This window comes from Adelges cooleyi, unplaced genomic scaffold (assembly GCF_023614345.1).
Source record: "Adelges cooleyi isolate 19-005CV unplaced genomic scaffold, UGA_ACOO_1.1 ACOO_flye_CR_arks_rails_tigmint_CR_PRNA_263, whole genome shotgun sequence".
NCBI lineage: Eukaryota > Metazoa > Arthropoda > Insecta > Hemiptera > Adelgidae > Adelges > Adelges cooleyi.
In genome coordinates this window covers 104,442-118,357 of record NW_026095930.1, presented here as the reverse complement: position 1 = coordinate 118,357, position 13,916 = coordinate 104,442, and the positions used below count along the sequence as shown (strand labels likewise).

At 28.8% G+C, this 13,916-nt stretch overlaps 1 protein-coding gene across 1 annotated transcript; it reads right to left on the bottom strand.

Annotated features, from left to right (window-relative positions):
- Positions 1-227: 227 nt before the first annotated feature.
- Positions 228-2,111, bottom strand: LOC126837634 (uncharacterized). The gene is made up of 6 exons (XM_050571573.1): positions 2,009-2,111; positions 1,886-1,933; positions 1,683-1,733; positions 1,468-1,518; positions 1,129-1,218; positions 228-448 (listed from the first exon to the last, which is right to left on the bottom strand). Exons 1-6 carry the CDS (start codon positions 2,022-2,024, stop codon positions 270-272), a joined length of 435 nt encoding a protein of 144 aa, XP_050427530.1. The 5' UTR covers positions 2,025-2,111; the 3' UTR covers positions 228-269.
- Between the last annotated feature and the right edge of the window lie 11,805 nt (positions 2,112-13,916).

Genomic DNA, 13,916 nt, shown 5'->3' with positions numbered 1-13,916 from the left:
TGTACAAGAAAACCCCCTTAGGGTGTGCATTTTCTAGGTCGAGGTACAGGACTTAAATGGATTATAATAAGCCAATAAATAGAATGATTAAAATAAATAAAACTATTTTCAAGAACACTTCGAATCAAACCTGCGTACAGGTAAAAAGCAACAAATGAGTTTATAATCTTATGTTAAACCGTTTATTATAAGGTACATTACATATGATAGTTTTGATATAAGTGCGGTTTAAAACAATTATTTAAGTATTGTTATTATAGTGGTTTATTTTAAAAGTCCCACCCCATGGTAGAGACTATAACCGTCTCGTTGTTTATTTTAGTTAGACGACACGTACTACCATTAACATTAGCTTCCTTTATGTATGATTTTGGGTTACTTAAACTTCTCTTCAGTCCTTTTAACCGGCACATCCCGCGATGTCTGATATTACCCATATGATTTCCAGCTTAAAAAATTAAAAAGGTTTGCTTAAAAATTTGCAAACTTAACTTACTGGTTACTACATTTATTCAGAGTGTAAGGCATAACTAATACGCGTGATAATACTCTATACAGATTGTCCCTATTGTACAGCTAACCGTAGTTTCATAATTTAATTTATTAAAAACTTAAGAGGCGTTTGTATAAAAATTAAAAAATTGCAAATGGAACTTGGAGTTTTTCATTGTTTAATAAAACATTGTCGTAGTTTGTTTGTTAGTTGCTAAATAAAAACTGTATGTTAGGGGTTGCTAAATATTATAGATTTTCAAACAACCTCTTTAATCATTACTTATTTTATTAATTGATATAAAATCTGTAATATTTTTTTTATTTTGTTGTGGATTATAACTTCTTAAAGTTCTTGTGAAATAATAGACGTTGAAATGTGTGTTTAGTGTCAGACCCATAAAAATAAATGGAAATTTAAAAAATGAACTTATATAAACATATATAAATTAAAATTGTCTTAATTAAATTTCTAACTTGTATAAAAATATTATTTTAATATATTCATTATATAAACAAAGAATATAATTAAAGCATAAAAAAAAGTAATTTAAAATGGCCTTAATATACTTTTTTAAACGACCTCCATTAAACGTTACAAATAAAACTATTACAATTGGATATTATAATATTTACATGCTACATCGTTGAGTAATTTTATAGTAACATCCTTAATCAAATCTCTTCTCGTATCTGCAAGGTCTGACAACCTACAGGTTTCAAAATCTGTAAAAATTAATTAATAAATATCAAATGTATTATACATAAAAAAAGAAAAAAATGAGTTGCTCGTGACATTATTGAAGCACATAACAACATTTTATAATTTTTTTTACAATTTAAAAAAAATCTTTTTAAGCATTTTTGGTATTGTCGTTAGGCGATAGTGTTTCACTAATATATTTGCATAGAGGTAAATCGTCCTCTGCAATTTTTATTATAATTATTTTGTTTCATATAATGTATAGTAGCTACCTTTTGGATCACATAGAAAACCAACTTTTCTCAATATAAAACACGCTACACCTAGTATTAACAAAATTATGAGTTCAACTATAAAACAATCATCAAAACTTTTAGTAAATAAACATATGGCTTTAAGACACTAAACTCAAATTGAAATTAGATTTTGATTAGAAATAATTTATTACTATTTTTGAAATTGTGCATTTATAAATTTTAGTATTTACGTGAGACAGTGGATATTTCTTTTTGCAAGTCAGTCTGGTAGCCTATGCATTCTGAAATTGTAACAAAAAAGGTCATCAACTTTAATTTACATCTTTTCTTAAGCTTAATATTTAAAAACATGATAAATCTGAATTTTTAGAAATTATACATGTATGTCTATGTAAAGTATTCTAAATATAAAATATGGTAGAGTAATAATTACCCTGCAGTTTTTCTTTACTGTTTTCAATAGATTCATCGAGTGCCATGTCTGAAATTAAAACAAGAACATTTTAAATATGAAAACAAACTACACTTTGCAAATACATGTGAAAAATACTATTACCTGGTGCAACCAACATAAAAACAACTTTATCTAAAATTTACATTACATAAATGGATTAGTTAATGATATTGGATTTAGTTTTTTATTATATTATAATCAAAATATAAAAAATTACCCATCGGTGCCTGTCCACAAACAAGGGATTGAATTACCTTATGCATCTTTACTAGAATAAACAAATATTGGGTCAAGAAAATAATGAGTTATAATAATAAGTGATCAACTTTAAATTTGTTAAATGGTTACTGTCTATATCTAAGTACGCCCTATGTAAACTACAGAAACTGCTGCATGAAATATATACTTGTACATTATTTGATTTTTATTTATAAAGTATTTACAAAGTGATAAAACGATGATACTATACATTTTGTGCACAGATTACAGAAACTATAATATTGAATTTATTAATCAACCTATACTTTGGAAAACTTGACAAAACAATAATTATTATGTGTCAGTTTAATAATTTAAGATATATATAATTACCTCCTGCCCTCTTAATTTGTCTATCTGTAGTTAATAAACTAAAATTAGTGTATGCAAATAAAGTTAAGTTTGTATAATAAAAGAATAAAATACTAACTTGTGTAGGCAACCTCCTTTTTGTAGTCGGCTGTAAAAAAGTTAATTTATTGTATTTTTTTAGATTTTTTAATTCCTTCCAGTAAGCAAGTGTGAATATAAAATTTATAATAATTACCTATGTTAACTGCTAAAATAGTAACAACGGCGAATGATATTAAAAAACAAAAATGTTTCATTTTTGTCTGCAAAAAATAATAAACATAAAAGCCTTGTGCATTCGACAAAGTTGTCAATTAATTATTGGCTCCTACTCTGTCTCTTAAATTCTCCTAGCACGTCATGATTCTGACAAAATATATGTTAAGTTAGAAAAATCCCAAAAAAATAGGCTTTTCCAAAAAAAAAAAATTATATGTATATAAATTGTTCCATCAAATTGAACCACTTTAAAAAAAACTCTGAAATTACAAATGTCTTATAAAAACTGTAACGCAATCCTGTTATTGTTTAAAATCCCTGACCATTGGGATCAACAACCTGATCTATGTGGTTTTTTTTTTAGTATTTTCAGGGTCATAAACAAGGGATTATGCTATAATATTCGAGAGATATTTATTATTTCAGGTTTTTTTTTATCTTGGTTAAATTTTATGTTTTTTTCAACAATAACATTAATTTCCTCAGAATCTTGTCTTCCTAGAACAATTATTTTAAAGACAGATTTGGATTCCTCGCTAACAAATGTAACTATTAAAGGTTGGTTTCATCCTTTGGAAAAAACCCACCCTAAATTTTGCCACATCGTGTTATCGACGATAACCTAACCTAACCGTGCTTTAGTGCTGGTATTTAGAAGGTTTTAGTTTTACAATGATAACTGTCGGTAGCCAATTTGTTGACAAGAAATCGTATTTTAATGATTCTTTCCTAGATAGAAGGTCATAATAAAAACATAACATATTTTTATTTAATATTGTAAACCCCGTATTTCCGTATTAGCCCGTTATTTTCACAACCTGTAACACAAGGACTTTTACACGTTTATCGGTAGTACTATATCTAAAAAATATTACATATAAATTTGGAATTAATTTGTCTATTTTTAAAAAGTTTACGAATTGCCGTACTTTTAAGTTGTAAAATAGGTACATTCTATGAGTGTTTTCTTAATATTAATGGCGATAAATAAAGTATCTTCCAAGTGCAATTTCTGATGTATACATAGAACTGCTACATAAAATAATGTGTTCAACAGTTTAGTATTACTTAGCCCTAAATTGATATCATAACTGTTGGAAAATAAAATGTATATATTTCATGAACTTTTTAAATAAAAATAAAAAATCCGTTCTTTTTACAAGATTATGTTAGGTTGAAACATTTTCATATTTCTTTGGTTGTTTTTCCTAATTTTGAATGAGTACATTTTAAATATTGGAACAAATGAGGCACATTTCAGATTTGATTTCTGATCAATACAAAACGATGTAAAATTGTCTGTACTATATCATTAATGACATAACCTAGCCGTTAAAAGTTTAGCGCAAATCTAAACATGAGCATAAAAAAATACTATATGAGAAAAACTTAATAAAAATGCATTAAAAACTCACTGGTAATCTTTGAAACTATGGTAGAACTCTTGAGAACTTGTATGTTAAAACGACCGTTTTAAAGTGATGGTTTTGAGACTTTTTCCCCAAAACGGTAAAATCGGAATAAGTCTTACAAAACGCAAATATATTTTATGTATACAGATGTAATGGAAAGTTTAAGCTACTGTCTTTTAGGTCTTACAATCGCACCATTGTGTGCATAATTCCAAATTTGTAAAATCGTTCACGCGGTTGTGTATTAATTTTTTTTTTTAAAATAAGTCAGTGAAAAACAATTGTCTGTTTTTTCACACAATTATTCAAGGTCTTTTATATACTGACGCATTTCATACTAGGAAAACACTGAGCACATACCGTTATTAAGTGTTTTTACACTCGAACGTTTTTTCATGTCAACACGAATTTAATGCAAATAACAGCCTGACTTTGAATGGTACTGCCAATACTTATGCTTATTATTTTGATAAGCACCTAACCTGCGGTTACCACACTTAAAAGAAAAACGCAATATTCTCGGCTATCGACTAAATATGCTTCGAACTCTTCTATACAGAAAACGAAATACCAGTAAAACCAAGCTCCTTCCACTACAATACCCTTTTGAAGCCAATTTGGACCTATGATAACAATATTAACGGGGAATCAGCAAAAACTTCGAAACACAAAAACTTTTCAGGCCTAAAAATGCGTTTTACTGTTTTTCTAAATTGCTAACTAAATTACTTATTGCGTAAATTATCGAATATATTGTAAATATTTTGGCAAATTAAAAAAAAAATACATTAATTTAAAACTTAGTAATTTTTTTTATACTTTTAAATACATGCATTACTATATTTTTCCATTTTTAGAAAATTTTTACATTTATCGCTTGCGTAAAAGAAGTATGGACTATGATATATTTTCGTTCAGTTTTTACAATAGTACCCAACATTTAATAATACTGACCCCGTCGATAAAAATGACACTGTGTTTAAATAGGGTTATAAGATCTGCCTAGTCATAATAACCTAAAAAAAATGTATCTGGTTGTTGGTGTGCATGCCTATCGGACAACGTATCAATATGAATTTTATGGGCTACTGGAATTTGGGAACCGAAGATAAAAGATAACATTATAAGGTGAAAAGTAATATCTCTGCAAAGGTATAACAAACGAACGGATTGATATAAATTAAAAAACTCAAACAATAACAATTTTAAAAAAAATTATCTACGTGGTAATGGAATTAAAATTATATGTTACCAATTAAAAACTCCAGATCCATATTTAAGGGGTAATAAAAAAATATTCAACGCATTGAAAAATATCCATACATTATTCTAAAAAAATGTTTGTCCTACATCAGATGGATCACTCATCTCACCCCGTATATAGTCACTATAATATAGTGCATATTTTTATTTCATATAATATTAAGCGTATAAGTAAAATGCAAACAGATTTTCTTATAAATAGTTGAACTGATAATACATTATTAACACCTCCACATATTTATGTATAAATGTTTAAACACTGTAGAATTTCGAGTAAATCTTTTTTTTTTTTTCTTAAAGTATTTTTACAAGCAGAAGTTTTAAAATATAAACATGTTAATTATAGAGGCTGCTTATTTTAAGATTTGGGGGTGCTATCCCCTAAGCCTCTCCATAATTTAGCCTACGCCTATGTAGTGTTTTTAATCGTTTAACATGTAAAAACTATTGTAGATCATGCTAACTTTTGAAATTTAAATTGCATTGTTAAGTACCTCAAAGAGGGTCAAACTCCAACGACTTAAGTCAGCTGCGAATAATGAAAATATTTTTCTTGTTTTATTATTTTGTAAACAACTAGTATTATTTATTCAACCTAATATATGTCTTTCCATTAAATTAAAAGTATAATTTTTAACCGAATATTTCAAATTCAATTACTGGTATTGATTTATTTTTTATTTTAACTTACAAATAAAATTGATAGGCCCGAGTAGATTAATATTAGGGCTATAACGGTTAATAACACTATTTTAGTTTGGTCGTCGGTAAATATCTTCAAAGACGACCAATAAAAAATGTAATCTTTATTCAAAAATAAAATAAATGCATTATAAAAGTAATCCGTGATGAGTAGATAGTGTTAGAAATAACGGAGAGGTGCGGATTAACTATCTTATAAATAAAGATGGGATTCCGAGAAAATATCGTTAAGTTAAATAATTGTATTGGAGATCCGTAAAGGCGGCGCTTTATTACAAATATACCGAGCCGGCTTCTCCTAACTGATAACGACTGTCGGATTTATACTCATTTGAACTTCTTGGAGTCGGTGTATTCGTAGAGAGTCCTTGATATCTAGATGTGTTTTCTAAATATAATATAGCTAACAATAAGGGTCTGAAACAAAAGTTGTAGACAGACAAACGCATTAATTGTATTGACTCTCTCTTACGCTGGTATCAACACCGGCCCCGTCTGCTGCCAACCGAAATCCTATTGGAAACTCTTATTGTATAACTATAGTGGATTGCTGAAATAATTTTACTTTATCGCTAGAGGAGCTAACATTTTAATCAAATTTAGACAACCACTTCAATATGTATCCCACACTTGTACAAGGAAACCCCATTAAGCTAAGTATTTTCCAGGTCGAGGCACAGGGCTTAAATGGATTATAATAAGCCAATAAATAGGATGATTAAAATAAATAAAACTATTTTCAAAAACACTTCGAATCAAACCTGTGTACAGGTAAAAAGCAACAAATGAGTTTATAATCTTAAATTAAACCGTTTATTATAAGGTACATTACATATGATAGTTTTGATATAAGTGCGGTTTAAAACAACTATTTAAGTATTGTTACTATAGTGATGTATTTTAAGAGTCCCATCCCGCGCTAGAGACTGTAAACTTTTCGTTGTTTATGTTAGTTAGATGACACGTACTACCAATAGCTACAGCTTCTTTTATATATAATTTTGGTTCATGTATAGTTCTCTTCAGTCCTTTTAACCGGCACATCACGCGATTTTTTATGGTGACGATATCCTCATGGTTGCCAGCTTAAAAAATAAAAAAGGTTTATTTAAAAATTTGCCAAACTTAATTTACTAGTTACTACATTTATTCAGTGTGTAAGGCATAACTAATACGCGTGATGTATGCTCTATACAGATTGTCCCTATTGTACAGCCATGTTACCCTCAGTCAATAACTTTTTTAAATAAAGATAAAAATTACCGTGCACCCTATTTATCATAATCTGTTATTCATAAAAATTGTATAAATTACACCTATAAAAAGCTAACCGTAGTTTCATAATTTAATTTATAAACAACTTAAGACGCTTTTCTGTAAAAAATAAAACATTGTAAATGGAACTTGGAGTTTTTTATTGTTTACTAAAACATTGTATTAGTTTGTTTGTTAGTTGTTATATAAAAATTGTATGTTAGGGGTTGCTAAATACTATAGATTTTCAAACAACCTCATTAGTCATTACTTATTTTACTAATTGATACGAAATCTGTAATATTCTTTTATTTTGTTGTGGATTATAACCTCTTAAAGTTCTTGTGAAATAATAGACGTTGAAATGTGTGTTTAGTGTCGGACCCAAAAAAATAAATGGAAATTTAAAAAATGAACTTAAGTATATATATAAATTATAATTGTCTTGATTATATTTCTAACATATATAAAAATAATCATTTAATATATTAATTATATAAAGTAGGAATATAATTAAAGTATAAAAAAAATGAAATAAAATGGTTTAAGTATTCTTCTAATGAATGACCTCCCTAAAACGTTACTTTTGGTTTAGACAGGTTATAATAAAATGCTTATTTTTTTTTTTTTGTAGTTTAAAGAACAATCATTCATATAAATATATAAATATATATATATTAAAGGTAACAAATTCAACTCAATCCCTGATACTCTCCTCTACAACCAAAAAAGAATTACATCAACACAAAATGCTACTGAAGCTTTCGCTCTTTTTTTCCAGAAAAATAACAGTGATGAGAATTATAATTCCGACTTCGTCACTCTCAGAAACGCTTCCCCCGATATTCCTATAACAGCGTTTAACAACAATAATGAAGACTTCAACAAAAACCTCAATATCTCTGAACTAATTTCAGCCCAGCAAAACTGCAATAGTAAAAGCCCCGGCCCAGACAATTTTCCATACATATTCACGGAACATCATATGGACTCAAGGGCTTTTTCCAGACCAATGGCGCAACGCAAATGTAGTACCTATTCCCAAACCTAATAAAAGCAAATTTAACATTGAAAATTATTGACCAATATCTTTGATTAGCACACTAAGCAAATTAATCGAAAAAATAATAAATAAACGCTTAGTCTGGACACTCGAATCATCCAAACTCCTCACCAAAGAACAATGCGGCTTTAGAAAAAACCATTCAATCATAGATGCTTTATCTACACTTCACACGGACATTTGTTCAGCGTTCAGACGCAATCAACACCTGATCACGATTGCACTGGATATCACAAAAGCGTACGACACTGTCTGGAAAAAAAGAGTATTAGTAACACTCTACTCATGGAAAATAAATGGTAATCTCCTCAACTTTACAAAAAACTTCCTGACAAACAGAACATTTATGTCAAAATATACGATAAGATCTCACCGCCACATATCATTGAAAATGGACTTCCGCAAGGATCCGTACTCAGTGTCACTCTGTTCCTGGTAGCCACAAATGACATATGCAAAAACCTACCTAACCCTGTCAAATGTGTACTCTTCGCCGATGACTGCAATATTTACTGTAGTGGATCACAAATGAGAACAACCACACTTTTCCTACAACGTGCCCTCGACTCCCTTTCTAATTGGTCCTCAGAAACCGGCTTCAACTCCTCCCCCTCAAAAACTCAGTATATCGTCTTTAACAAAAAAAAGAACGATACTCAACCAACAATAAAATTCCGAAATACACAACTTTCCTTTTCAAATGGTATACGCATTCTAGGTCTCACCTTTGACGGCAAACTCTCCTGGCGACCTCATCTGAAAAAACTCAAAACTGAATGCCAATCAAGAATGAAGACGATTAAAATACTTGGAAACAACAACTGGGAAGCCGACACAATGACCCTCACTACAATATACAAAGCACTTATACTTTCATTAATTGACTATGGCGATGTTATATATAACTCAGCAAAAACAAAAGACTTAAAGACTCTGGATCCTATACACAATCAAGGTATACGCCTGGCCACAGGAGCCTTCAAGACGAGCCCAGTAGATAGCATACTGTTTTATTCTGGAGAACCCCCCCTTCACCTCAGACGGCAAAGTCACATCTTAAAGTACATAACCAAAATTAAAAACCTAGCCGATCACATCACAAGAAATGTCATCCATAACCCACTCCCCACCAACCTCGTACCTAACCGATGTACAATCTTCGAAAATTTTAAAATAATCAGTGAAAACTTAAATTTCCAAGCACAAACATTACACAAAATCAGGCCTTCTCTACCTCCTTGGCTCTGGTCGCCTTCCATCAACACTCAACTGACAATAAAATGTTTATTTTTTTTTTGTGGTTTAAAGAACGATCATTCATATAAATATATATATATATATATTATATAATATAATATAAATTAAACTAGTACAATTGGATATTATAATATTTACATGCTACATCGTTGAGTAATTTTATAGTAACATCCTTAATCAAATCTCTTCTCGTATCTGCAAGGTCTGACAACCTACAGGTTTCAAAATCTGCACAAATTAATAAATAACCGTGAAATGTATTATACATAAAAAAAGAAAAAAATGAGTTGCTCGTGACATTATTGAAGCACATAATAACATTTTATAATTTTTTTTACAATTTAAAAAACATCTTCTTAAGCATTTTTGGTATTGTAGTTAAGCGATGGTGTATCACTAATAAATTTGCATACAGGTAAATCGATATGCGGCAATTTTTTTTTATATAATTATAATAACTACCTATTGGTTCACATGGACAACCAACTTTTCTAAATGCAAAACACGCTACACCTAGTATAAACAAATTATGAGTTCAACTATAAAACAGTTTCAAATAATAAAAGTAGCATGAATAAAAAAAAAAATACGCAACTTAATAACCGTGTTATTATTTTAAAATGTAACCAGCAATCGGATAGCAGCAAGTAAAAAATGATGGTTTTTATTAAATTTACTTTCTGCTAATCGATGGTGTATGCAAGACTTGACGGACGGTCAAAACTGAAAACGCTAACACGGTAGTCAAGTCAAAAAGGTTTGAACAATATTTTTAAAAACCTCGAAAAACTTTCAAAATATATTTGAATAAATTACTAATAAGATTATAAATGATAATATTATACTATATGTAATTCAAACATTTTAAAATATACATCTGCTTTTAGCAAATTTATCTATATTTTGCTTTTAAATGAAGTTATCGAATTGCCTATAAAACTATAGGCATTTAGTAAACTAAATTTACTTTCTGCTAATGGACGGTGTATGTATTTGACTTGACTATCGGTCAAAACTCAAAACGCTAACACGGTAGTCAAGTCAAAAAAGTTTGAACAATATTTTTTAAAAACCGAGAAAAATTTTAAAAATATATTTGAATAAATTACTAATGATATTATATGAATAGTTATAATTATAAAATATTCATCTGCTTTTAGCAAATTTATCTATATTTTGCTTTAAAAAGAAGTTATCGAATGTCCTATTAACACATATTTCACTATTGTATTACTTTTGTCAGGAACATCGACACCTGTAAAAAAAAATATTAAATAATAATTATACAGTAACTAAAAAACAGTTTTATATTTTATCTGTATTAGTATCTAAAACTGAGTTTATTTAGACCAATTTTTAGGCATTTTAATATTTATAATTCTGTGAACAATCATCAAAAGTTTTAGTAAAAAAACATATGGCTTTAAGACACTAAACTCAAATTGAAATTCATAGATTTTGATTAAAAATAAATTATTAACATTTTTGAAATTGTTTTTTTTTTATATTCTTTCAATTTTATGTTTTCTCCAATATTAACATGAATTTCCTCAGAATCTTGACTTCCTAGAACAATTATTTTAAAGACAGATTTGGATTCCTCGCTAAAAAATCTATCTAATAAAGGTTGGTTTCATCCTTTGGACAAAACCCACCCTAAATTTTGTCGAACCGTGTTATCGATGATAACCTAACCTAACCGTGCTTCAGTGCTGGTACTTAGAAGGTTTTAGTTTTACAACGATAACTGTCTGTAGCTACTTTGTAGACAAGAAATCGTACTTTAATCATTCTTTCCTAGATAAAAGGTCAAAATAAAAACATTACACCTTTTTATGTAATATTGTAAACCCCGTATTTCCGTATTAGCCCGTAATTTTTACAACCTATAAACACAAGGACTTTTACACGTTTATCAGTAGTACTATATCTAAAGAATATTCCATATAATTTGGAATAAATTTGACTATTCATAAAAAGTTTACGAATGGCCGTACTTTTATGTTGTAAAATAGGTACATTCTATGAGTGTTTTCTTAATATTAATGGCGATAAATAAAGTATCTTTCAAGTGCAATTTCTGATCTATGTATAAAACTGCTACACGAAGAAATGTGTTCAACAGTTTAGTATATATGATAGTATACTTGCCCTAAATTGATATCATAACTGTTGGAAAATAAAATGTATATATTTCATGAACTTTTTAAATAAAAATAAAAAAATTGTAGTTTTTACAAGATTAGGTTAGGTTGAAACATTTACATATTTCTTTGGTTGTGTTTCCTGATTTTGAATGAGTACATTTTAAATATTAGAACAAATGAGGCACATTTTAGGTTCGATTTCTGATTAATACAAAACGGTGTAAAATTGTCTGTACTATATCATTAATGAAATTAACTTAGCGGTTAAAAGTTTATCGCAAATCTAAACACGAGCATAAAAAAATACTATATGGGAAAAACTTAATAAAAATGCATTAAAAACTCACTGTCAATCTTTGAAACTATGGTAGAACTCTTGAGAACTTGTATGTTAAAACGACCGTTTTAAAGTGATGTTTTTGAGACTTTTTCCCCGAAACGGTAAAATCGGAATAAGTCTTACAAAACGCAAATATATTTTATGTATACAGATGTGATGGAAAGTTTAGGCTACTGTCTTTATGGTCTTACAATCGCACCATTGTGTGCCTAATTCCAAATTTGTAAAATCGTTCACGCGGTTGTGTATTGAATTTCTTCAAAAAAAACAAGTCCGTGAAAAACAATTGTCTGTTTTTTACACACAATTCTACAAGGTCTTTTATTTACTGACGCGTTTCATACTAGGAAAACACTGAGCACATACCGTTATTAAGTGTTTTTACACTGGAACGTTTTTCCATGTCGAAACGAATTTAATGTAAGTAACAGCCTGACCTTGAATAGCACTCCCAATACTTATGCTTAATATTTTGATAAGCGCCTAACTTGCGGTTACCACACTGAAAAGAAAAACGCAAAGCCCTCGGCTATCGTCTTAATATGCTTCGGCCTCTTCTATACAGAAAACGAAATACCAATAAAACCAAGCTCCTTCCACTACGATACCCTTTAGAAGCCAATTTTGACCTATGATAACAGTATTAACTGGCGATCAGCAAAAACTTCGAAACACAAAAACAGTGAAAAATATCCATATATTCAAAAAAAAATCCATATATTCAAAAATATTCTGATGTGTCCTACATCAGATCACTCCATATATACTACTATATCAAATGTAAAAAAAACATTACAAACACAATATTATAGTCACTATAATGTAGTGCATAATTTTATTTCAGTTAATATTAAACGTATAAGTGAAATGCCAACAGATTTTCTTATAAATAATTAAACTGATAATACATTATTAACACCTCCGCATATTTATGTAGAAATGTTTAAACACTGTACAATTTCGAGGAAATCTTTTGGTTTTCTTGTTTTCACAAGCAGAAGTTTTAAAATATAAACATGAAAAATATTAGAGGTGGCTTATTTTAAAATTGAGGGGTGCTGTCCCCTTTCATTTCGAATCGAATCATTGTACAGGTAAAAAGCAACAAACAATAAACTCATTTGTATTATATTATAATATATCATATTATATTTTTTTTACAATAATTGTAAAACCAAATTCGGAATACTGACAATAATTGTCCTATATTTTATTTAAAAATTGTATAAGTAAAAAATAAATGGCCCCGAAATATAATAATTATCAAAATCGTTTCAACTTTGGAAACTTCAAATAATATAGCTAGGTCAATGATAAAAAATATGTTGCTGCTGTTTTGTATATATTTCTTATTTAGTGTATTGGTGTATGACTAACAACGGTGACTGTTTGAATAAGCATGCAAAATATCACATCAAAATAATATTATGTTTTCTTCTTATTTCGATAAATAACACAGCTCGAAACGTGTTTTTTTGTAAGTTAGTACACACATTATTTTTTAAGAAAAATAAACCAATTCATTATCAAATGGGGACATTTGTAGGTGCCCTGAGATCAATTGCAGCTATAGATGAGAATAAAATACATTACAAAATAAAATAATTTTCGTTTTCATAATAATTTATATTTTTTCATCATTGTTTCCCCGATTTTCCTCTTGTGCCTACACGGTAGAAAACTTTACTTTCTAAAAGGGCCTCATATTTAAAATTTGCTCATTTCTGCATGTAGTATACAGCAC